Source organism: Daphnia magna, linkage group LG3, assembly GCF_020631705.1.
Source record: "Daphnia magna isolate NIES linkage group LG3, ASM2063170v1.1, whole genome shotgun sequence".
Taxonomy (NCBI): Eukaryota; Metazoa; Arthropoda; class Branchiopoda; order Diplostraca; family Daphniidae; genus Daphnia; species Daphnia magna.
In genome coordinates, this window is record NC_059184.1 from 12,907,646 (window position 1) to 12,931,232 (window position 23,587).

Below are 23,587 nucleotides of genomic sequence, written 5' to 3' on the forward strand. Positions count from 1 at the left end.
TATGTGGGTCAACGTCTCTCCACCTCTTCCATCCGACTCTCTCGTTCGTCCTCCTGTTACCCGATTGTGCGCGTTGGAAGGAACTGTTACGAGCCAAAAAGCCACGACTGAGCCATCTGTCGGTATGCCGGTTTATTACAGCACGCGGTACAAATGTACTAAATCCATTTCAGGAACGGAATCTTCATCATCGTCATCCATGGATGCAGTGTTAGACGGATGAGTCAGATGTTCCACCCACTGCTCCAGCTGAATATTGGTGTTTAGGGGAGAAAGAGCTTGTTCGAGCGAGGGCGACGTCAGCATGAGGGCGCCACGTTTAATGAGCTGTCTAAGAACTTGCCACAAGTCCCGTTGCACATCCAATGGAGCAAAAAATTCAAAAACGTTGTGCATCACCACCACGTCCGCAGAGGAGACTAAATGAGCGAATTGGCGAATATCGCCAGTGTAGACTTCAACTCTAGACTGCAAAATTATATAGATAAAAAAACGAATTCCCAGAAAATCCTATCATGCATATCCATTTAACCTGCATGTTATATTTATGAACCATAGAGAGTGATAGTGCTGCAAGTTCTGCATTAATTTCCACTCCAGTGATCCTGCTGGCTTGTGAGTAAGCAAAAGCACCAAACAAAACAGCTCCAAAACGAGAACCAATGTCCAGTAGATGTTTCCCTGCCAAGTCAGGAAGAAGATTCCTGAAGGCATGAGCCAAGTTTTCCCGAGAAGCAGAGTGTGAAATGAAAGCTATTAACAAAATCAGATTTAAAAAATTAAAAAGCCTTAATAAATGTTTCAAATTCAAGATTCACTTAATGGTTTTGTGTCTCTGGAACCACATGAGGTACAATAACTTTTGGGTAGTTTTCCTTCGTCACATAAGGCATCTACTAGCCTGTCGTCATAAAGGAAGCCATCAACATTTACTGTTGTAGCAGGGTGACAGTCAGCATTCTATAAGAAAAAGTGATAAGTATGTATGTTACGTTTAACATATTTTTTCCTGAATACTTTGCCTATCTTCGGGAATACTATAGTTTCATTAGATAGTTGAGCTTCCATTGGAAGAAGCTGTCTCAGGTCTATTGCAATGTTTTCGAGAAGCTCCTCGGCTTCTACTCCATTAACAAGAACAGCAGTTTCATGGCTACCTATAACAATGAACACACCACAATAGCAGCTTACGCGACAGCAAGAGTAAGAAGTTTTTACCGATATTCAAGTTACTGTCGCCCGAGAACCAGTTTTCTTTAATCCAGCTTAAAAACCCATGAAGTGTTGCTGGATCCTTGATTTGATGCAGGATTTCCACAAACTCCTTCTGGGCGCTGGGTAATTCCATGATCTACTATAATTACTCTTAACCACTTAACTTAAACTCTTATATTTTCATGGCCTAAAATTAACACGTGCGCCGATTCCTGAGCACTGACACTTAACGGGCCATCTGGCGCCTACCGTTTCATCAGCTGATGCCTGTAGTAAATAGCATAGGCCGAATAGCGCTCCAAGTGTAGAAAAATGGCACCTGAAACACAATGTTTTTCGATGGCGAATGATTTAAAAATTTTAAAGGTAAAAAAGTGAAACATTCATATACGACAGTTCTAACAGGGGAGTAACGCCAAAAGACAAAAGATGTTAACTTCCAAAAATTTCTAACGCAAGCTATTGTTTTTTATTGTGAAAGTGAAATATCATAAATCCGAACAACCGATGAAAATGATAAAAAAAGACCAAAAAAACCCGTAAAATAATCTAAATTCACGCTAAACTCCAATCCCAGTTTCAGTTTTGAAATTAGGGCACCCGGAAGGAAAACAATGCAAACTATTGGAATCAGTCTTATTAGCTGTACCTGTCGATTCTGGGCCAATAGGTATTGGGGCTAAAGTTTAAGCAAGACTACGGGACAAGTACCAACATGAACAGAACTTTATAACAATAGTAACAAAAAAAAACAGTGTCGCCAGATTTTCGATTAATCTGGTCTCTGGCAAAACCTGCATACAGAATAATTAAATTAATGGTTGGCAGCAATTCCCTTGCATTGTGCTGATTGGATCATGTTTCGGGGTCCATTGTGGTACACTAATTTCATTGATTTTCTAGCTTTTTGTGTGGTTTTCCTTAAAGAAATATGACTACAACAGGTTACGACAGAGTTGCGTACGCTTTGTAGCCCATTTCAAGCAAGTCCATGGAACTTGATTAACGAAACAATATAAACAATCGTGCTAAGGTGCGGTATAATTAGTACCAACTGTATCCAATTTAGTATTGCATTTTAATTTTCGGCTGAATAAACATTCTCTTGTAGCTGAAATAATGAGTTCACGAAAAGTCTTGCCAACGCTCTGCTTATTACAATTTCAAAAAAAATGCATTCTTTTGCATTACAAATGCGGTATAGATACCTTCTGAGGGTATCAAATGGCAAAGTTCATTTGCAGGCTAAAGCAGTTGCCTTAATCTCCTTGCATAAGGCGCAGACGTTTATACACATTTTATGCATAATTAAATCATGAAATATGAACAACAAAGTATGACTAATTATATTCATACTTTTGTATTCAGTGACCATAGGCGCCTTTATTCTTAATCCCGTGGGGGATTTTGTGAAAGATTTGTTTGCATAATTAAATCGTGAAGTACGAACAACAAAGTATGACTAATCATTATTCATACTTTATGATTAAACTGAAACATTTTCAGTGACCACAGGCGCCATTATTCCCAATCCCAGGATGGGTTTTGTGAAAGATTTCAAACGCTGGGGATGGGTGAGGAAGTGAATGGCCTTGGAATTATTTCAGGTCGAATCGTCCCCTGCCCCTTAAAGTCAAGGTTTTTTTTTTGGTGTTCAAAATGTAGAAAAGGCTACATATTTAAATTTAAATATTGAAGGAATAATCGAATTTTTAGAACACAAAACCTGACACGTGGACCGACTACATACATAGAAGTAGAATTGACGACACTTAACAATTCCTTAATTATCACAAGAATCCCTTTATTTTCAGTAAAAAGAAAGTGTTTTTGCAGCACTTGAAACTTATGAAATATGAAAATTGAATCCCTAATAAATAGTATTACCCAAACATGTGGTCTGTCGTGTGGCCTATTGTGACACGGTTAGTTGGTGTTAGACTGTGACGTGATGTCAGAATCAATCTTTCCTCGTGAGTATTTTGATCCTCTAAACGAATCAACCAGCCATACATTTACAAGCCTTTTTTATCTTTTCTGGTCGAGTGGTTAGGAATTCCACAAGGCTTCGAAATTGTCTTGTTCGACTCCTCACGTTTGTAGTCCGTTCATCTAGACATACTTTGCTAGTCGATAATCATTTCCAGACCACAGAACTGGCCCTCAGAAAAAATATCCATAATGGTGACAATGTCTGCATTGTTGCCATGACGACTGACGACATCCCAAATGCTAACGTAGAAAAGTGGTTCCGTTTTTGACCTGAATTCTATCGCATACTCGACATGCAATAATGATGAGCAGCTATACCAAAAAAGTATACCTTTTCTTACAGAAATATCACATAAGAACTTGATAAGTTATCCACAGTATTTTTTACAGCGTCTTATGCTACGCGGTAGATAAATTCACCTTGAACCACCAAATAAAGTTAAAGGTAGCAAAACGTCAAACGAATGAAATTAAAAGGTGCCGACCTCAAACGATAACGATAGTTTTTCGGCATTCGTTGTTCTTTTATGTTTGTTTGCATTTTAAGCTCGCATAAATATCCCTTGCTTTAAAAGTAAAGTGATTATTTCTAATAGCCTTGAAATGGCAACGAGGAGGTTAAACAAAAATTCATTTCAACGAATATATGTCAATAGCACATTCATCACTGGGAAATGACTAAGTAGCAGCCAGTCGTTCAAGGTGGGCAACACGGAATTCCGCAACCAAGGTTAACTTTACGAAATTTTTTAATGCACCTGATGATGAATGAATGCAAACTGGGAACCATGACTGTCGAGTTTAGATGCACCTCATCTTGTTGAGAACAACAAGAAAAAAAAAGCATTTGTCACGTCTCGAGGTTACATTCTCTTTTGGAACACCTTTCGGGACCGGTTTCGAAATGAAAGCTGAGTGCTAGATCTCTATTCTAAATACTTTTTGTTTTGTGTGAAAAAGGGACCCCTTATTAGGGATGTCGTGCAATCAATCGTGAATGAAACTTGGTCATTTTAAGTGGGTTATCTTAACATACATTTGTTTTTTAATACAACAAAGTATATTGAAAATGAGATTCTCTGGATGACAAGAGTGCTTTACGCGTTCATCTTCCTATGTCTATGTACAAGGACCTCTCTTGCATGTCACTAAAAATTAATGGATTTGCACTAAAAAGAAAACAGGAGATGGAGGACTAACAGCGACATCCCAGCTACCCTACAGGTATTGGAAAGTGACGGATTATTCTTGCTGGGCCAGCAGACTCTTGTAATCTTCCTTCTGCATACAAAAACGTTGAATCTTTAAAACCAAAAGGCTTGAATCTATCGAAGAAAAAGGAAACCTCTATCACCTTAGTCCATCCTCCGTTGCAGATACGGTAAGAGGCTACGATAGCCATACCGGCTAAACTGAATAGCGCCAAGACGATGACGCAAAGGAAAAGTCCAGCGCGCAGCCAAAAATGGAGCTCGTCGTCCGACGGTAAAGTTGGTTGAATTGGCTCCGTATGATTGTTAACTGTGATGTAATAAAACTTTCCCGAATCTTTGACTGCGTTGTAGAAATCCCAATATCCGGCGAGGAAGTACAATATGCTAGAACACACTACACCCAAGGACGTGGCCAGGTAAGCGTAACTGTAACGGAAACAATGAGAAACATAAAGCGTCCGTAACGTTTTCCACGAGCACCGAGTCTTTGTCTTACTTGAACCATTTCCGTGAAACTTTGGCAAAACATCCGAATATTCCAGCGATCAAGCCAAACGATCCAACAGCTAGCGTGAAAATCGTATTGCCATTGTGTTGCATGCTCTCGTCCGCATCGTGATAATTAACCAACAGGAATACCTGCAGGGCATAGTAAATAGATGGTCTGTTGAATACATACCGGAAGGGCGTAGGCCGCAGGTGTTGACGACAAACACTGTTTTTTTGTTTTTTACCTGTAGAGCGATACATCCCAGACCGGAAAAGATCTGAACAGCTGCCGCGTTCGACAGACCGTCTATCTCTTTTTGCTGCGGTTTGTTTTCCAAAATATCCGCAAGCGATCGAGTTACTTGCATGGTAGACCCTGGTTCAAATGATTTAGAAGCACAACGAATACGACACGTCCTTTCAGCAGGAAAGGCACTGAACGACTGAAACACAACGACCCAATCACTTCGGCCTAGCCCTCGTTTTCTCGACGTGAAAGTTGCTGCTAGTTGCCGCTTGTTGCCTTCTAGCTTACCTGTATTTTTTTTGTAGTGGCGCAATCCAGTTGCCACCAGTCTCAGCGGGAAAGACACTCGTCACATAATAAAGCCTGCGTGCATATAGTGTTTGCCCTCGAGGTATTTCTTTGATTGCGTGCAGAGCGTGTTTCCCCACCCGTGGCGCCTATTGTCTCATCAAGGACTCGATTAATATTCGAAATACGATTTTAAAAACTAAACAAGTCGTAGTAATACATATTAATTCATCTGCGTAACAGTTACAGTCCCAAGTCCAGATCTAGGTAGATATGATGTATTGACATCTTTATTACATGGGCAAAATACGGCAAAATAATGATTTTGGCTTAGGATAGCGTTTCTTTTTTCTTTGTCTTTTTTTTCTTACAGGTAAAGGTAACGTAATAGGTATGGGTTTCTAAAATAGGGAAAAATCCAAAGGGCAGCGGGAGTTAGCAAGAATCTACCTCGACATTCACCTTCAAAATTTTGAACTGTTGGTCGTTCAATGCTTGCCAATCAGGCTGTCTGAGTTGATTTGATACTTCTACCTGTGTTGCTTCGTAGCTCCTCGAAGTGGTTTTCAGCCAGCTATAGTAGTCCTCAGTCCATTCGAGGCTACGTGGCCAATCAGCACGTAGAAGCAAAGCGTTACGGCGAACGTACAGCCTCCGCAAACTGTTGCAATTGGCCGAACTGACCAGCAGGATCAGCGTCGCTGTCGAAATTCTCTCGCGAATGACCTGTTGTAGTCCATTTTCTCATTAAGACGAATGATGCTGTACACAATTGAATGGATTAACATTTACCTAGAAAAGACTACAACGTCCATGCAAACATTCATTCACCAGAGGAGTTAAGAAACCTGAAAAATGTCTGGAATGGCGTGCAGCACCAGTTCATGCTGATATGTTTAGTACAAAAGTCCACTCATACAGAAATCCATCGAGATGGAACGAATTTACCAGAGTGTGTAGATTGGGACATTCCCGAACGAGAGTGATCAAAGCCATGTCAATCCGATGCTGGAAACTGTTGGATGTATGAAAACGAGGTAGGCCCAAATGACCGTAGACTTTCAGACGATTGCGGTAAAGGTCGACGACAGTTAGAATACTTGGCATAGTCACCTGCAATAAATCATGACATAACATTGGGAAATTCACATGGTAGATGAGAAACTCACTTTGGAATAGCGAGAATTGTATAAAATGGATGACACTGGGGCGCGTTCCTGCCAAATAATTTCTCGTTTAGTTTTGCCGGTCGATTTCAAGTGGACTTTTAACGCCGGATTTTTCTGGTTCAGTTCGGTCCAGGCTTTAGAGTCAATGCTGTAACATGATTCGGTATATGCGTTTTGAATGACATGAAGGTGTTGCAATTTGGTACAGCCAATGAGCCAAAGCAAATCAGGGCTTAGTGTTTGTGGGCTGATACGGAGCGAATGCAACCGGAGGAAGGCGCCGGGATGGAGAAGCCGACAAGGAACTTTGGTGCAATTGATTAGAGTGAGTGAATGCAAATTTAGGCATCTAGTGTAGCAAACGTCGTCCAAGAGATAGAGCGCTTCGGAACTGTCCAAAAGCAAGTTGGTCAATTCTAAGCTGGTGAGGCCAGGTAGAAAAGACATGAGCTTTTTAAGTGCCTGCAGTAGCTGACCGCCAGTTCCGTAAATAGCGTTCTCTGTTCGAAAGGCCATGTCACAGTTAAAAGTAAACTTGAGTGTATGAATGTTATCAAGTGACCCTGGATATCGTTCACTGAATTGTGAGAGCATATTCATGACCTCAAAAAGATTGAAAAAATTCAACATGGGGGCAAAAATAAGAGTACGGATATTTTTGGCTGTTTTGTACAAAAATATTTGGGCTCTGTAGTGATCTAGAGTATACTGCCAGCCCAAATGGTAGTTGAAACGCCTCCTGGATAAAACACTGAAAAAAGAAAGAATTATTAAAATATGTTGGTCTTGTGTCTAAGTTTATTATTATTATGAAGTACCGATCTTCCAGCACAAATGTAGACCATACATATGGCAGGTGAAAAGCCTGATACCACCTTCTGCAAACCAAGGAACTATAATAACGCTTTTCATTATTCAAATAGGAAAAGATCCTTTCAATGACCAAGTCAGGAAGTTCTGCCCAGTTGCCTTGACTCTTGTCTTCCACATAACATTCTCTTTCTTCTTCTTCACCAGTAGTGGCTTCATGGTCAACGTATATTCCTATTCGAAAATTGGAATAAAATACTGATTGATTACTCAATTTAGGCTTTTACCTTTGCCGCGGTTGTCTTGTTTCCAGGCTGCGCCAACCATAATAGTGGAGCTTACTGGTTTTATCCAGCTGATTACAAAATGACTACCTAATTCGACCACACGATCGACCGCGTTTTGTGAAACTCTGCAGCACTCACCAATAGATAGTCAACGAGAAAAAATCAAAATACATTACAGTAAATAAGACATTTCGCCGACCAGTGAATGCGAATATATGTTTCGTCTTTTCCAAAATGTGTTTTGCTATTTGGATATAGACTTCTGCGCCATCTAACGATGTTTTTATTATTTTTTGGCATTCGCGTTACTTTCCAGAAACACCAAATTCAACAAGCTTGGTTAAATAGTATCTCCGGAATTTGATGTATGAAGCAGAACATAGTTTTCATAAGAATGAAAGAACGAAAGTGAAAATGGCTACTAACTATCGAATCAAACTATTACCAAATGAATCTTTTGCATTAAAAATTTCGATTCCGGAATGTGCTGGTTTTTTTCAATTTTAGCCTACTTACGTCAAAGTACTGCCACCTTTCGTCTACACATTTCCATCTACTTGTTTGCTTGGTAACCGATTAATTGAAACCGATGTTGATGTCGACTGAGTTGCGAAGGATGTCGTGGAAGGTTCTTCCATGTTAGATCGGGTACGACCAGCGATGGCAGAATCCACTTGAAAAAAGATCCTTCTGATACGGGGCCATAAGAAGCGACGTACATCTCGATTAAACACAATAAAAATGACAAAGATGACGATGCCACGTAAAGAGTTGAGTAGATTGCTGATCTCGAAGAAATAAACGGCGTTAACTCGCAAAAAAGAATCCTTGCTCAGATAGAACGGAAGCCAAGCAGCAAATTCAAACACCCACGGAATTCCGGTGATGAAGAAAAGTTTTAATGCCATTTTAATGCTAAAATTTGAACATAAGAAATTAAGTAAATGTAAGCAGGGAAGTTTTTTTTGTTACATTGGATGACTTACTCTTGTTCTTGTTTTGAACCTTTCGATGTGTTTCGATTAGTACGCATTGTCAATCCTTGTTTTTCTTTCCAGCAATGCATCAGATTAGGATTGAAAAGTAAAGTTAGAAAACAGACAATGTCAAACAATAACAAGGAACCAACAGGAATGTAAAAGAAAATCAACGCCGACGTGCCATCTAAGTAAACAAAAATCGTTTTGCTTTCTTAATCATGAAATTAAACAAATACGATTGCTCAAGTGAGGTTAAAAGTATAACGAACCAGCAAACCAGCATTTCAAAAGACCCATATTGGGATTGAAAATGCTGGAAACTCCAAGCTGCGTCGACTGAAATTGAGCGACTGTTGCAATGCTGACAGCCAAAATAGGGAAACCCCAACCAAATGCCGAATATGGAATGAACAGCATTTCGTTCGATACCTTGAACGACCCACTGAAAATAGGAAAATACATTTTTAGGTTAACGAATAAAATTATTTGTATGTTGCCCGTACCTAAAAATACGGTAGTAATCGAAACAGTACACCGTCAACCACGAAAATGAAGCAATCGATGCCCAATAAATAGTGAAACCTATACGTAATAAATAATAATTAAATATAACTATAAATAATTCACTCGCATCAGGAAATGGAAAATTATTATGCGAATAACTTTTACCCATAAAAACGCAGGCGGTTTGGCCTTGTGGTACGAGCTCTAGTTGAACAATTGCCAAACAAGTGAATGTCTAAATAATTCAATTTAAAAGTCACCATTAGCCTTTTTAACTCTGTTAATTTTTTAAAAAACATACCAGACACAATGTGATGATGTGACAGAGCAAAATCCTTCCAGTCAACATCTGGGCTATGGTTTGAACTCTGGTTCTTCTACTTCCACCTCCAAAACCAGACGTAACTAACTTAGCCGAACCTAAAAAATGTCTTTGTTATGGATGTCAACGTTAACACAAACGTGTTAAAATTATTACCTGAGGTGGGGACAATAAAATAGATTATAAAAGTGGTTAATAATCCCACGGCCGAGATACACAGAAGGATTGGATAATGAATCGAAACGCGTGATTGCGATGTACAATGGAAAACTTGAGGCTGATAGAAAACTTCCTTTTCATTCCGGAGAAGCGTAAGATCCAGGCAGAAAGGCTGATGCTTCACTTTAAAGTCCCAATAGTTTTCAATGTAAAAATGCGTCAAAAGGGACAGTTCATTTTCCCTATTGGATTCAAATATCAATTGCCCGAATAAAGTATGGCGGTTTGGTTTCAAAGCAATGGCTTTACTGTGCTGACACGATAGTGAAGAATTTGAAACTAAGATGCTGGAAATGTTGTAATTCTGCTGGACGTGGTTCTTAAGAGCGTGCGAAATAATCAATTCCGCGTTTCCCAAATTAAATTGTTGACAGGTGTGCTCCTCGTCATTCATTATGTGCCCAGCTGGACAGCACTTGGGTATTTTGGTTCTGTTCACTTCGAAGTGACCAGCCTCGTGAACCGTATCAGGGGGTGGCTTAGTAACAGTCGCCTTTGCTTCAGGTAAAACTTCTAATTTATCAGTGCAGAATATGGCCAGGTTTGATGTTATGGGTAAACCAGTAGAGTCGGTGTAGACAATGTCTTCCATGCAATAGAGTTCAATGGACACTAGCTGATTGTTTGGCTGGATTTCCAAACTCCCGTTAGACGTCAATTGGAATTCGATGGTTCGTTGTCGATGTTTGTAAGGATGAACGCAATTAGGCAAGCCGAAACGAAAAAATAGCTGACTGCTTTCCGACAGCTGAAGATCATCAAAGAACTGTGTTGCAGCTGCCTTGTTATCTATGCAAACCAAATTTCGTGAGTAAACTTCGTGCCGGTCGCAGCACTTGCGAACGACTTTCCGTCCCGACATTTCTGACAGTTTTACATGAACGTTCATTCCAACGAAATCTAGTTGTAACTTTCCATGGATGTCAATAGCAGTTGTCGGAAAAGGACGGGCATGGGATGTGCAAATAAACGCAACTCTTCTAGCCTAAAAAAATAGAAAGCATTAAGCGTACGACTCAGATAGAATGTCTTAAGAATTACCTTGTCGAAATTTCCATCTACGAAAAAATCCTCTATGCAATGATCGTCGTTATGCAAGACCCAAAATCGATGAGGCACTAAAAGCTGCCCAGCTGCAATTGGATAGAAAAGGTCTGCCATCCTCGTGTCTGGTTCTAGCAAGATTAACGTGCTCCCGTAACGATCAGGGGTACAGTTCCGTGGAAACCCTGGGTCGATTATGACATTTTCAAAGCCGTATTGGGGTGGTATAGTTTGTTCTGTTCCAAAGAAAATTTGCTGCGAGTTTGCATTTGTTTGAAGTGAAGGATGGCTACTCGTAATGGAATATTTAACACAACGATCTTTACGATCAGCGACATCTTCTTCCCAATTGAAATTGTACACTTGATCTGGGCCGCAGCATTTGTGAATCAAAAACTTGTCTTTCTTTGAGCTTGATATAAATGCAAAATTATTAAATTAGATTCCAATTAAAACGATAGTTGCACAGTTTTACCTTTCGGATGAATTGGGGTGGAAGGTCAGAAACGGTTGTTCAATTAATGATGACGCTACCGATTCTTTAATGATAAATTCAAATAAAAGGAGGGCGAGGACGGTGAAAGTTCGATTGAATACTTTCATAATGAAACTTGATTGAGCTATCAATTCGGAAGCAGAAAGATGTATAGTTTTCAATGAAGATGCGCACACACCTGCTTCTTTCTGATTCACTGGATACTGTGGAGCGTTCTAAGAAAACTTTTCCACCTTTAAAATGTACCCAAGGCTATTTAAGAGCCCTTGAAAATTATTTCGGGGATTTTTAATAAATGTTTAGGAAAAATAAGTATACTTTCATTTTTCGCATAAGAGAATAATAATCATAATTCTGTAAATGTTCTCGTTTTGCCTTAGGTTGCCAACTTGGCTGAGTAATTAAAAAATAGCCGGCACCTTATTAGGTCGTCCATTTAAGTAGCGTTCATGATGGACGTCACGTAATTTGGGGCAATTTTTCAAAGTTCTCCCTCCTTCTCATTTTCGTAGAGTAGCACTTTTCACCTATTTTGCGTATGTTAATTTAATTTTTTTAATGTCTTCATTTTTCCCTCTCATCACATCCTCGCCCTCGAGTGTGACGTGATTTACTTACGACCTTCCTGGATGGATTATGATGCTGTATAATGTAATAGAAATGACTTTTTCGCATAAGCTCAGCGTATGCGTTTGTCATAAATCTTTAATTTGTGTTACTGCTTCTTTCTGTGCTTCGAAAGTTCCATGAATGCATCGACACATTCATTTTCTTTCAGCGTGAAATAACAAAAACATAAAAGTACCACACGACCTCAAAAAACGTTCATTCTAATGGATGGTAGGAAATGACTTACGTACTTCGGACCGCCTTGCGGACATAAGAACTCATTACAAAGTCCACTTCCCCTTCACAGCTTCATTACACGTACACCTTTATGCATGGAAACGTTGTTCAACCCACACACAGTCCGAAAATCAGCTAATACTTCACTCGGGTCAGCAAGTCAGCAAAGTGTTTAGAAAAATGAACCGGAACTTGTATTGCGGACACCAGACACACAACACAGGGGCACATATAAGAAACAATAACGGTAGAAAATCGCGAGTGAAAGCACCATTTGAGCAACATCTCATAGTACTTAAAAATCCAGGGAAAATATGTAGTTGTAATACTAAATGAATTTATTTAAGGCCCCAAAATCGAGAACGTATCATCGATTGGTAGAGAGCGTTGCTGAGTTGTAATGAAAGACACAAGTAAGGCCGCGAATGTCACACAATTTTTCAGATAGGAATGGACCTACCAGTGTGATTTGGCACGTTTTTACGTATTGGTGGCACACCCATCAATACACAAAACGTACAAATGCAAATACATCTTTTTTTTTTGTTTTTGTTTTTTGTTTTTTTGTTGAAAAATGGCAATTACATATCGCAAAAAAGAGAAGGATCGGGTTCGACTTTGGCGCTAAAACAGTTAACAAAACGATTTGCAAACATGATACGAGAATCACTGGAGTAGCTCGACGAACGCGAGGCTTGTCGCCGCAACGCGAAAGACTCGATTGAGATCTGGTCAAGTTAATGTAAATTTTTTTTTTTCAAATTGAAAAAAAAAGAACAAAATAAAGATTCCGTTCATCATTGCACACACTGTACAAAACAAGATCATATTGCAGCTGATTTTTTTTTTTTTTCTCAAGAAAGACGCATTCTTTTAGTCGAGATATTCAAATTGTACCATTAGCAGGCGCGCTGTGGTCATTTTGAATACGAATGGAAATCAGATAATGAAAGACCCACATATTGCGATGGAAATAAAGACCGACAAGAAGAAAAAAAAAAAACAAAGTTTCCAAGCCCGAGCATCATCGTATAAACACAAGGCAACCAAGTGAAGAAAGAGCCGGGCAGTTGTCTAAACAAAGCAGGACGATGGTAGACCACACAGGCGTTCCACATCGTCTCCAATGGTAGGGAACAGCCAAACACCTAATAAAATAGACACACAAAAAAGGCCATTTGTTTTAAAAACAAGTTTAAAAAAAAAAATTTCTTAAAAATAAAAAAGTTGGGGTCGCTTTAGTGTTAAAAATGGAAACACAGTTTTTGCAGAGGCACACATAGCACGCTCCCGATCGTGCTGTGGGTCCATGGCCACTCCATTGGCCCACCCCCAGCTGCGTCTTGCGTGTCACTCACGGGTCCTTACGAACCCTCGAGTCGCGTGGCTAAATAAAGTATATCCAATGGGGGAAAAAACAAAAAAATACACGTACCATTTTCATCATGAACGAAGCGGTTCATTTCGGAAAAGAGGAGGCTTCCTTCATCCAGCAATTGGGCTGAAGATTCATCCGAACTGGCCGAAGAGCTCAACGCTTCATCTCCGGCGTAATAATGGCTTTCATTGCGAGCTGATGATGCAAAAACTACGTCAAAATAAAACATCAAAAATACAGAAAATGCAAGTGAATAATTGTATCAGACTTACCGCCATGTTCCCAATCGATGGGAGACTCTTCGTAGCCGCTGATGGAAGATGAAGTCGATCCGTGACGGGAATCACGACGGGATGGCTTGTCGGCATCTTGGCCGCCGTTAGCGTTGCTTATGTTACGCGGCTGGCTGACGGTATGGTCCAATTGCTTGGCCACGTGATTCTTGACGTGCTTACGCAACGAGCTCGGATCCGTGTAGCGTTTCAAACAGCCCGGCATTTGGCAAGCGTACGGCTTCTGGAAATGTCAAATCATAAAAATTCCATCACTTCTGTTGAATTCACGCATCAATCAATGTCATTTTCAATTAAACGATCCCTTCAAGTCTTTCAAAATTAATTCCCAAACTTGAATTTTTGGATTTTCTAAGGGGAAATATGTAAATTGAATTACCGTGTCGATGTGAGTGCGTTGATGTTTGGCGCGATCGGAGCTATTAGAAAAAGTTTTGCGACATGTCGGATATTGACACAGGTAAGGTTTCTCACCCGTGTGTGACCTTAGATGAATTTTTAAATTCTCTAATCTCGAGAAAGCCTTTAGACATCCATTATACTATAACCGGATACCAATACAAAATTAATCACTCGAAAATTCATTTTTGTTTTGTAGGTTTACGTACCGTGCAGCGATTAGGTTTCTCTCCAGAATGAACGCGCATGTGAATCAACAGCTTGTAACGAGCGTTGAACGGACGATGACGACGAGGACAACCGGCCCAGAAACAAGTGAAATCTTCGGCCCTACGCTGATCGACGTGACTCCGTTCAATGTGCTGGACGAGTTCTTCTTGCGTTTGATAACAACCTTTACAGTCGACCCAACGACAATGAAGCACCGTGATTTCGTCGTTAACATTTTCTTCTTCTTCTTCTTCTTCATCGGCAGCCATTTGCCCGGGCCAGTCTTCATTGTCCGTCGCGTGAACGGGAGGGAATTGAAAAGTTTGATGATATTGTGAAGGTGACGTCATGAACGGCGATTGCGTCATACTGTCGGCATCTCCGCACGTGCTCACGCTCGATGTGGTCGGTGAATTGATGATCCAATCGCTTCCGCTATAACTACTGCCGAATCCAGCGGAATAGAATCCGTTAGAGTCGTGATGATCGTGAAGTGGACTTGTTAAATCAACCATCAAATTTTCTTCTTTCAATTCCTGATCGATAAACTGCGAAGGACCCAAATCGGCGCAATAATTGTCCATGAAGACGTCGTCCAACATGCTGCACAGAGGGTCTTCGATCGGACGGTTAACTATCATCTGCTCTTGAGGTGGCCAGTAGAGATTCAACGGAGGTAATTTCACCGGTTGTGACGATGTTTCTGCTAAACCGTCAAAACAAACACCGAAATGTGTAGGATCTTCCGTAGAGTGGCTGATGATTTCGGGAAACATTTTTGTTCTCCCCTAGAAGTCTAGCAGGTCGTTGGCGGGCAAAAAAAAAAAAAGATTCTTTTTTAAAGACGATGTTGACTCATCGGCATTCGTTAGACTACTGTTTGACACGGAGATTGTGCACGGGTGTAAATATATACAGATGCAAAGGGACTATGGGAGGAGGGAGACCCTATATGCTCTACATAGAGTTAAATGAGTTCATTACATTAGTCGTGTGAGGATAGTACTGGAACACTGCCCCTCCGAAGCTAAAAGCTTCATCCTATTGGCTGGAAAATGAGCCGGTCTCTGGAAAAGAAAAAAAAGGGAAAAATAAATGTCAACGCCCTCCCCCTCATTTGACTCTTCTGCTCTGTTACATGCTACGCTCTGCTTCTATTGTACATCACAAGTAACTGATTACTTCCATATTGTTAATTTTTAAAAATTTGCATTTACCCATTTCTTCAAGTATAAATTTACGGTCAATATCATTTCGGCTGGATATTTCTGCTGATTTGCATACATGTAGATTATGGATGCATCTGAATACCTGAAAAAACAAAATAGAAAATTAAGGGTAAAATGTAGAAAACAATCAAGTGTTGACGTCTACTTGAGATAATAGATCCGTGCCTTTTCACGAAAAATTGGGCCCACTAACTGCGTACATGTTCCATGGTATATAAATAGAACCGGTTGTCCTGCGTGCAATAGCCGAATACCGCGTGTCTGGCGACATACACAGTACATAAAGTGACAATTTATTTTCCTTTTTAACATGAACGTTTTCATGATTTTTTAAAAGGAAAAACATCAAAAAGCTGGAGTTTTCCTATAGTAGACAAGCTATTAATACATTTTTTTTTTAAAGGATGTATAAGAAGGCAGAGCCGATCGCGCCGGGTTGTGTGTATATTATTCTGTACACACACACACACACACACTGTTGTATATATGAGCCGGTTTGGAGACGACGAGAGATGAGGCTGCAGGAGCTGGAGCAGCAGCAGAGTGTCTCGTTACACGCCAGCACTGAGATAATGGATGACTTTTTTTTTTCTTGTTTTAATACTTTGCCGGTGTACAGACAAGTCACATGCCAACAGCGTATGATGCGTTCCCCACACACTAAGAGATTTTCTTCTTTTTAAACTTGGAAATATATCGAAAAGACAAGTATAAATATATACGAGTGTTAAAAGAAAGAACAAAAGTTATGACCACTTTAAGCAGCCGAGTGCAAGAGCATCTTTTTATAAGCAAAAAAAGAAGGTCCTCATGTTGCACGTTGACTACACACACACACACAATTCTAGTGTCCAATTAACATACCAAAGATGGCCCCGAATGAACCCTACGCCTCTTATTTTTCTTGACGGTCAAAAACAGTCATGTGAGTTGTGCTTGATCGATGATGTTAGAAACCCAATACGTGGTCAAATATCCCCCAAGTTCAACATCAAACGTGATGTTATTCAATTGAAAACGTTCCTTTTCAATCATGTGACATTTGAAGAAATATTGCCGAGTGCAGTCAAGTCGAAATTTGGTCAACGCTATTCTCTCAGTTGGGTATAATGATAGCAAGGGGAGGGCGAAACATGTTGACACTCTGGACGCAAATATTGATGATCTCCCTCGTACACCATAAGGAAAAGAGAGAAGAAAAGCCGTAATGCGACTAGCATACACATTACGTCATTATGTGATATTCTTTAAAAGTTCTCTCCTTTCTTCAGATATCCTCCAATAATTGTATCATATGATCTCTCTTAGTTAAAAAATGGAGAGCGCTTTCTAGCTCCAAATACGCACCGGATCGTTATTGGAGAGATGATGGTGATGCGTAGTGGTAGCTGAAATCGTTAAGTAAGAAAGCCAAAGTTGATATTTGACACCAGCCGCTCGTTCATCTTCCAGTAAGAAAATGGAAAATATTTCTTGAATTTTTATGTTCCTTAAGAAAAAAAAATTTCTTCGTTTTTTTTGGAGGGGGGGACAAAGTCAAGAATCCGTGCAGATGCTGAACGAAAATGAAACCGCTTGTTAACATTGCCGCAAAGCTCCCGAAAATTCAAGAAAACAAAAAACCTAAACAAAAACAAAAGACAAACGAAAGACCGCAAAGATCCGATGGTTAACTAAAACGTATACTGGGAAAAATATTTGATGAACCACACCGGATTTGTGTTGACACTCGACGGATAAATAGATTAATTTCAACTAGGCATAGAAACGGACAGCCATACGAATAGCACGCCATCCAGCGGGGATCAGCGATACGCGTTATTTTGAAAACTGCGATTCGCAAAATTGTTAAACATTTACAAATTTACTGATGGCTGTATAACTTTGGAAGACAATTTTCAAAACTTGTATCGATATAACAGAAATAATTATATAAAATCATTTAAGGTAGAGAACGGACGGTAATTTAAATAACTAACAAGAATCGGCCATTATCGGGAAGGAGGATCAAAAATCCATAAACTTACGAATTCTCTACTTTAAAACTTTGCAATTTTCATAACAGTCGAAAGCAAAAGATATAAAAACTAATACTTAGCGCTGCGATGATTGAAAAAATTCTTGAACCTGATTCGAGTCACCTGCTCGGTCAACATGTGGCATCCTGAATACGGATGACGAAACAAGAACCCTTCCGTTCGCGAATGAAACTCTGACTGTACTGAAACAAAAGAGTAAAAAAAAAACTAAAACTGACCTTGTTCGTTTCTGAGATAATGAGATAGGGATGGGGCAGCAAACGATATTTTGCATAAAGGAGAAACGATAGGGCTGGTGTTTTTTTTCAATTTCCCTTACCACTTCTCTAAAAATCAAGACGTGCAGATAAAATCCAAGGACAGACAAAATTTGGAGGATGGGCGATCATTTGTTTTTTCTTATTTTCCTCAGGACTCATGAATTTCAATGTCCCTCGGGTCAATGCAAATTTTATCCAAGAAAACTAAGATCATTAAAATAAACAAATATTCATCAAGGAGTTTCGACTTGCCAAAGAAGATGGCGTCTTCAATTGATGAATTCTCAACGCAATTTGTCAAAAAACTTGGAAATTGTGTTACTCGGAGCTCAACCGGTGTCACAACTGCAGGTTCTTTTTTCCCACAGTTGAAACGGTCACCCCCGAAAGAAATGTTGACTGAAAACAAATGCGCGAAAGGTCAAACGTCTTCGTCACACACAAGTCCCGCTGACGAAAAAGAAATGAAAAATACCATGCGCTGTTGGGGGATTACATTGTCAGCCATCAGTTATCAAACATGACTAACAACATTCCAGCAGCCATCCAGTAGTCCAGAGGCTCCTGGTTCCCCCTCACTCCGACTGCGTTGCTCGTAACTTTGCCCTTCTTCCTAAAAAGAAATGAAGTAAACGAAAAATGAAAAGAACATTGTAAAAACTGCATTTTTACGTAGCCACATGTGTCAGTTGAGAATCAAGGGTGCCCAGGAGATATTCAAGAGGGCCGACCCATCCATCACGTTCCAGTACGGCATCTTTCTCTGTTAAATAAAAATAGGGGAAGAGTGGGCAAACGCTCAACTAATTAGCGAACTCATGTCCAAATTTCGCCAAAAGTCGGTGGATGGCTCCAGTCTATTGAGAGCAGATGGGACGGTGATTTTGTTGAAATATTCAGAAAATACCAACGATTTCACATAACTAAAATTTAAAACTATAGTTGAATAATTGATTCGAATGAGTTTGAATGGGAATTTTTTTTCAAACTTAAGAAGTCCCGCTAAACGCACATCAAGCATTCATATGTCGTCTGCTGCAGCGGGACTAAGAGATGATGCACGTGCACGTAGTGACAAGCCGTTGGGGGTAATTCTTGTGTCTCGTTTTTTTCACTTTAAACCGTACATAACTATTTGGCTACATAGAGACGATTAGGTTTCCAAAATGTTTTCTCCTTATTTTTTTTTTTTTTCTCTTTTTCTAGATGTTTATGAACTTGTGCACGGAGGCAAGAATATAATATATCGTCAGGCTCAAGCTGCGGTTTTGCTCCCCATTTCTTTTGGGCCCGCTTGGACCTGTCATTGTAACAACAGAACAAGTGAGGGGGTGATGATGACGACCCCACGCGACTCGTTGATGTTCGCCTGACGCAATTTCATAGGCCGCGCGTACGTCGTCTGCATGCCGCGCCATTGTTTATACTCAACTCTTCAACACTCGGGCTTTCCTTAAAAATAAAAAATAAACTACTGATGCCACCGCATTTTGGTGTAGCACGAATCGAATTTTTTTAAGGTCGTTGTAGATTAATTGTTTTTCATGAAAAAGGCCGTTGATGATGATTAATGAAGGAGCAATTCGCGCGTCAAATTGTAACCCAATCTGCTTTGCAACAATTTGTGGCCTTTTAACGAGAGAGAAGAGGGGGTGTTCCCCCCTTTTTTTTTCGATTCTTATTTCCAGACATTTTATATTTTGAGCAGCAAGTCAGCAAACTGAGAAGCTCTCAGTCAAAGGCTCTCTTATGTCTGCCAGAGTGTGTCTACTACCTCTTTTTGGTCAACTTAACCCACAAAAACAAACCGAGTGTAATCTTATGATGAACCGAGTACACTTTGCGACTGCATCCCTTATTCCTTTTTTCTCTTTACCATCACACGTTGACAGGCGCTGCTGTTTTCTTTCTTTTCTTGTTCGACTTATTCCCTTTTTCTTCCTCACTTTGGCAGTGATCTATTGGTCTGACGACGAAGAGGGTGAACGCCTTTCGTGTCGAGGTGCTGGGGTCAAATGTTAAATCCTATGGCTCTCGTATAAGAACGTTAGATCTTCTAACATGGGACCTTCGGCCTATGGCGATCGCACTTGCCATTTACATTTCTTTTTTTTGTCTTTTTCTTTTTTTTTGTTTGAAACAGTTAAGGAAAAATTGGAAACAAAGACAACGACGGCGCAGGGGGTGGTGAAGACGGGGCTCGATGCACACACAACAGGGTTAAATGACACGCAACAGCTGCGTTGGTATGGGGTGGCGTGGCTGTGTGCACGACCACATCATCTTGTGGGGGTGCGCGGCGTCGCATTTGCATTTCGCGGGAGACTGAGAGAGTCACCCCTCTTTCTTCAAGTTTTTTTTCTCCCGACTTTTCTTTTCTTCGCTCAACTACTGCCACACACACTTGTCGCGTGATTTACCATTCACGACCCTGCAATCGGAGACGGAGTGGGAAGCAATGACACCAGAGAGCCACACCACTAAAAAAAAAGGAAAAAAGAAAAATGTCTTTTCGTGTTGCTCGTCTTCGTTAGTTTGTCTTCCAAAAAGGAAACCGAATATTTTCTTTATTGCCTATGTGGCTACATCAAATGGGTAATAAAAACGGGAAGACTTGAAAAACTATAAAACAAAAGGCAGAGTTATTGCGAGCTTGAAAACGGATTACCAAAACGGAGGTTTAACAAAGAAACAAGTTGTGCAGAGATGGTTTTTTTTGGGTTTAAAGATCTTACGAGGCAGTTATTCGTGCGATGCGTTGTTCCATAATAATTGGAAACTGTCACAGAGAGCGAGAGCGAAAAAGGAGATTTTTTTTTGTTTCAAGGGCCGTATTTCACGGCGTAGCCGCCACCGCGGACATCAGATTGCGAAGACAAGACATCGCCATTCTTGAGCACCACGTTAACGGACGGATAGGGTGGATGACGGAGTAAAATTGTATGGCCCATTTTTGTAAGCGAATCGACCAACATATCTGGCAGTTTTGCTTGTGGCACATCTTTCGAGAAATTTATTAGAATTAAAAATGGTGGCTCTAAACATGAAAATTGATTTACCTTCTAGGTCAAGGTTAAAATTCTGCGGTTTTGCATGGATTCTTGGCGAGCGGATGGCGTCAGCTGCCGTCTGGTTAAACTGGAGGATATTCATGATGACTTGAGCAAGCAGCGTGGCATCAGCCGAGCCGGTGACGAAACGTGTCCCGCAACGGCCACCCGTTTCGGTTGCAACCACAGGTAAAAGTCCTTGCAACGGACGCTGACCTGCTTTATCACCTAAGTTGTCCGGCAGAGAAGGATCATCGTAGAAGCTGGTCATTGCATTATTCAGCACATAACCATCAGGGGTCACGAGGTGGGCACCGAAAACTGAATTCAAACCGCTGAAAGTATACCAGAAAAGAAAAGAATAGTTAGATTTGCATAAACAACTACTGACAAGACAGTTGAAAAGGAAAATGAAAGAAATACCTGACAATAGCAACGTATATCTCTTCGTTATCCATGACGGACACGGCTGAAGCGGCGGGTTCCGACATTAAAGGCACATCGCTTTCAGGAAGCATGACATTTGGATGAATTTGCTTTCTCACTTCGTTGGCTAATGTCAGATTAGTCATCTTAGCGACAATCGATGCAACGGCATTCCCAAACACTGGATCACCTTTTATGGTTGAAATGAAAAATGTATTTAGGACAGAGACGTCGCGATATTTTCGATTGAATAAATACCTAATTTTGAAACTTGGTTCTGTGTCATCCTCATGGTTTCGATCAAATCGTGTGTATATCCCAGGGTAAAATAATCTTTTGGTGAGAATCCAAAGCCGGACAGGATATTAAGAAGTGAAATGAGCTGAGGGCCCGACGTTGGGGCGGAACTAGTGTATAGAGTTGTTTTTCCATAAACTCCTGTAATTGCTGATTCCTCCCTGGCTCGATACTTTCCCATCTCCTCCATTGTCCAGTCGGCCCCCGCTTTTGTCATAAAATTAACTAATTTCATACCTGATTTTCCTTTGTAAAATTCTAAAAATAAAGAAAAGTACGGGATACTTTATCTGCAATTATGACGTAATAGAATTACGAATTACCTTCGGCACCGTTTTCACTTTGGGCGAGAGAATCTAAAAGTTTGCCCAAGGCAGGTTGGCGGATTATTTGGCCTTCAGCCAAGGGTATATTATTGGGAAAGAAGAGCTGTGATCGGCGTAATGCAGATTTATCCAGAATTCCTTGTACAGCTCCAGCCAGCTGAGATGATACGTTCATTCCAAGATTACTTAACTGAATGGACGGCTGTAAAATGTCTGCCCATTTCAATTTGCCATATTTCTTATGGCTCTCCCATAAGCCACTTATCAACCCCGGGATTCCCACAGCACCGGGTCCTTGGCCATCGATGATGGAGGATACATTGATTGCTCCGGGTGCTGCATCTTGAAAGTTGATGACTATGGGTGGTTTTGTAGTCAAATGATTCAATATTATCATAGCTCCACCACTATCAATTAATATTGCAATTATAACACTGGGGCACATAACTAAACATTATTCTTTAAAATATTTGAACTTACCCTCCAAGTGAAGTAATATGAGGATTAACAACACACATGCAGAACATACTAGCAACTGCTGCATCAATGGCGTTACCCCCTAACTGTAGGGTATCAACACCAATCTGAGAGCACTGTTGGCTGTCTGTTGCGACTGCACCTCTGGGCATTACCTGCATACAAGTCACAGAAAAATATTCATGCGAGCACATAGTAATCTAACATTTTTAAATGTTGGAACAAAAGACATACCTCAGGATCACCGAGATAGATGCTGATTACTAAGGCAATTGTGACGCAAATGCAAAGTACTCCAAAACAAAATACTATAACCCTTAACCCATCATTTTGTTGGCCTGCACAACAATTAAACCTTGGTTTTCTGTTGGTTGGAGAAAGAGGGATTGTTTCCATTTTAAATATACTGATAAATAATTCAAACAATCAACAACATATCACAATAGTTCACTACTAAGAGCTGAAAAACTAAATGGGGTTCGGGAAAACAGCTTATGAACTTTCAGTGAGAGTTGATAAAAGTGAAAGCTAAAAGCAAAGAGTAGAGAAACCTGTAGACGAGATTTTGATGGTTGAAACACACCCGTGTTGTTTTGTTTCAATTAAGATCTTAACCGACAATTCACTAGATGGCGTTCAAGAAAAATTATTGGCACGTGGTATCACCAGTATGTAATTTTTTACCCTCTCTTTACTTCAGTCTATCGGTGTTCCTCAACCTGAACATTTCTTTGTTACATATTCAATTGAATGATCGGCAGAACAATTCATATTGGATTGGATGGAGATCTGGTGTATCGCTTTTTTTGTTTACGCCAGTACCAATCCTAGTGTAATTTATGATAATGATCTTGTAAGGTAGCTGTGTCAACTGCCACAAGAAATCTTCATGCTCGTGATTCTTCATGCACGTTCAGATTTCTTTTCGGTAAAGAAATGCATGTAAATCCGATTGACTAGAATGTATAATATAGTGGGAGCTTCGAAAAAAGATAACCAAAATCAATAGGGCATTAAATCCCCTAACGTTTAAGTTAGTGGGGTACGAACAATTTTCGCGCCAAACAACAACAACAAAATA

The 23,587-nt window shown here is 40.2% G+C and overlaps 6 protein-coding genes and 1 long non-coding RNA gene across 9 annotated transcripts; 1 reads left to right on the forward strand and 6 right to left on the reverse strand.

The window, feature by feature from the left end:
- Positions 1-115: 115 nt before the first annotated feature.
- LOC116935016 lies at positions 116-2,002 on the reverse strand. The gene is made up of 6 exons (XM_045171142.1): positions 1,865-2,002; positions 1,219-1,534; positions 1,018-1,157; positions 819-960; positions 533-753; positions 116-468 (listed from the first exon to the last, which is right to left on the reverse strand). The coding sequence occupies exons 2-6, from the start codon at positions 1,346-1,348 to the stop codon at positions 136-138; spliced, it is 966 nt and encodes a 321-aa protein (XP_045027077.1). The 5' UTR covers positions 1,349-1,534; positions 1,865-2,002; the 3' UTR covers positions 116-135.
- A 1,819-nt stretch (positions 2,003-3,821) lies between these two features.
- LOC116918858 lies at positions 3,822-5,368 on the reverse strand. Its single transcript, XM_032924649.2, has 4 exons — positions 5,156-5,368; positions 4,918-5,060; positions 4,562-4,847; positions 3,822-4,488 (listed from the first exon to the last, which is right to left on the reverse strand). Exons 1-4 carry the CDS (start codon positions 5,276-5,278, stop codon positions 4,450-4,452), a joined length of 591 nt encoding a protein of 196 aa, XP_032780540.2. The 5' UTR covers positions 5,279-5,368; the 3' UTR covers positions 3,822-4,449.
- Positions 5,369-5,707: 339 nt separating this feature from the next.
- On the reverse strand, positions 5,708-7,848 carry LOC116918865 (F-box/LRR-repeat protein 21). Of its 2 annotated transcripts, XM_032924654.2 has the most exons (6): positions 7,712-7,848; positions 7,433-7,658; positions 6,615-7,365; positions 6,394-6,558; positions 6,238-6,304; positions 6,030-6,171 (listed from the first exon to the last, which is right to left on the reverse strand). In XM_032924654.2, the coding sequence occupies exons 1-5, from the start codon at positions 7,749-7,751 to the stop codon at positions 6,269-6,271; spliced, it is 1,218 nt and encodes a 405-aa protein (XP_032780545.1). In that variant the 5' UTR covers positions 7,752-7,848; the 3' UTR covers positions 6,030-6,171; positions 6,238-6,268. The 2 variants fall into 2 exon arrangements, with proteins under 2 accessions (XP_032780544.2, XP_032780545.1); XM_032924653.2 differs by lacking the exon at positions 6,238-6,304 and having other exon boundaries at positions 5,708-6,171.
- LOC123470609 lies at positions 7,536-7,986 on the forward strand. The gene is made up of 2 exons (XR_006644404.1): positions 7,536-7,644; positions 7,704-7,986. It is a non-coding gene; the product is annotated as an uncharacterized LOC123470609 (long non-coding RNA).
- Positions 7,987-8,400: 414 nt separating this feature from the next.
- LOC116918864 lies at positions 8,401-11,464 on the reverse strand. Its single transcript, XM_032924651.2, is given in 10 exon segments — positions 8,401-8,600; positions 8,602-8,626; positions 8,698-8,875; positions 8,961-9,133; positions 9,195-9,273; positions 9,361-9,430; positions 9,497-9,615; positions 9,674-10,721; positions 10,778-11,192; positions 11,256-11,464. Coding segments are annotated over 10 exon segments (2,292 nt in total). The 5' UTR covers positions 11,384-11,464; the 3' UTR covers positions 8,401-8,543.
- Positions 11,465-12,293: 829 nt separating this feature from the next.
- Positions 12,294-17,848, reverse strand: LOC116919022 (zinc finger protein GLI2). 2 transcript variants are annotated; one of them, XM_032924874.2, is made up of 8 exons: positions 15,777-17,848; positions 15,620-15,713; positions 15,387-15,469; positions 14,402-15,198; positions 14,173-14,334; positions 13,773-14,016; positions 13,558-13,695; positions 12,294-13,270 (listed from the first exon to the last, which is right to left on the reverse strand). In XM_032924874.2, the coding sequence occupies exons 4-8, from the start codon at positions 15,176-15,178 to the stop codon at positions 13,197-13,199; spliced, it is 1,395 nt and encodes a 464-aa protein (XP_032780765.1). In that variant the 5' UTR covers positions 15,179-15,198; positions 15,387-15,469; positions 15,620-15,713; positions 15,777-17,848; the 3' UTR covers positions 12,294-13,196. The 2 variants fall into 2 exon arrangements, with proteins under 2 accessions (XP_032780765.1, XP_045027406.1); XM_045171471.1 differs by having other exon boundaries at positions 13,558-13,710; positions 15,777-17,847.
- A 2,612-nt stretch (positions 17,849-20,460) lies between these two features.
- On the reverse strand, positions 20,461-23,092 carry LOC116919026 (glutathione hydrolase 7). The gene is made up of 7 exons (XM_032924876.2): positions 22,741-23,092; positions 22,510-22,661; positions 22,027-22,436; positions 21,665-21,961; positions 21,404-21,596; positions 20,990-21,315; positions 20,461-20,931 (listed from the first exon to the last, which is right to left on the reverse strand). Exons 1-7 carry the CDS (start codon positions 22,900-22,902, stop codon positions 20,753-20,755), a joined length of 1,719 nt encoding a protein of 572 aa, XP_032780767.2. The 5' UTR covers positions 22,903-23,092; the 3' UTR covers positions 20,461-20,752.
- Between the last annotated feature and the right edge of the window lie 495 nt (positions 23,093-23,587).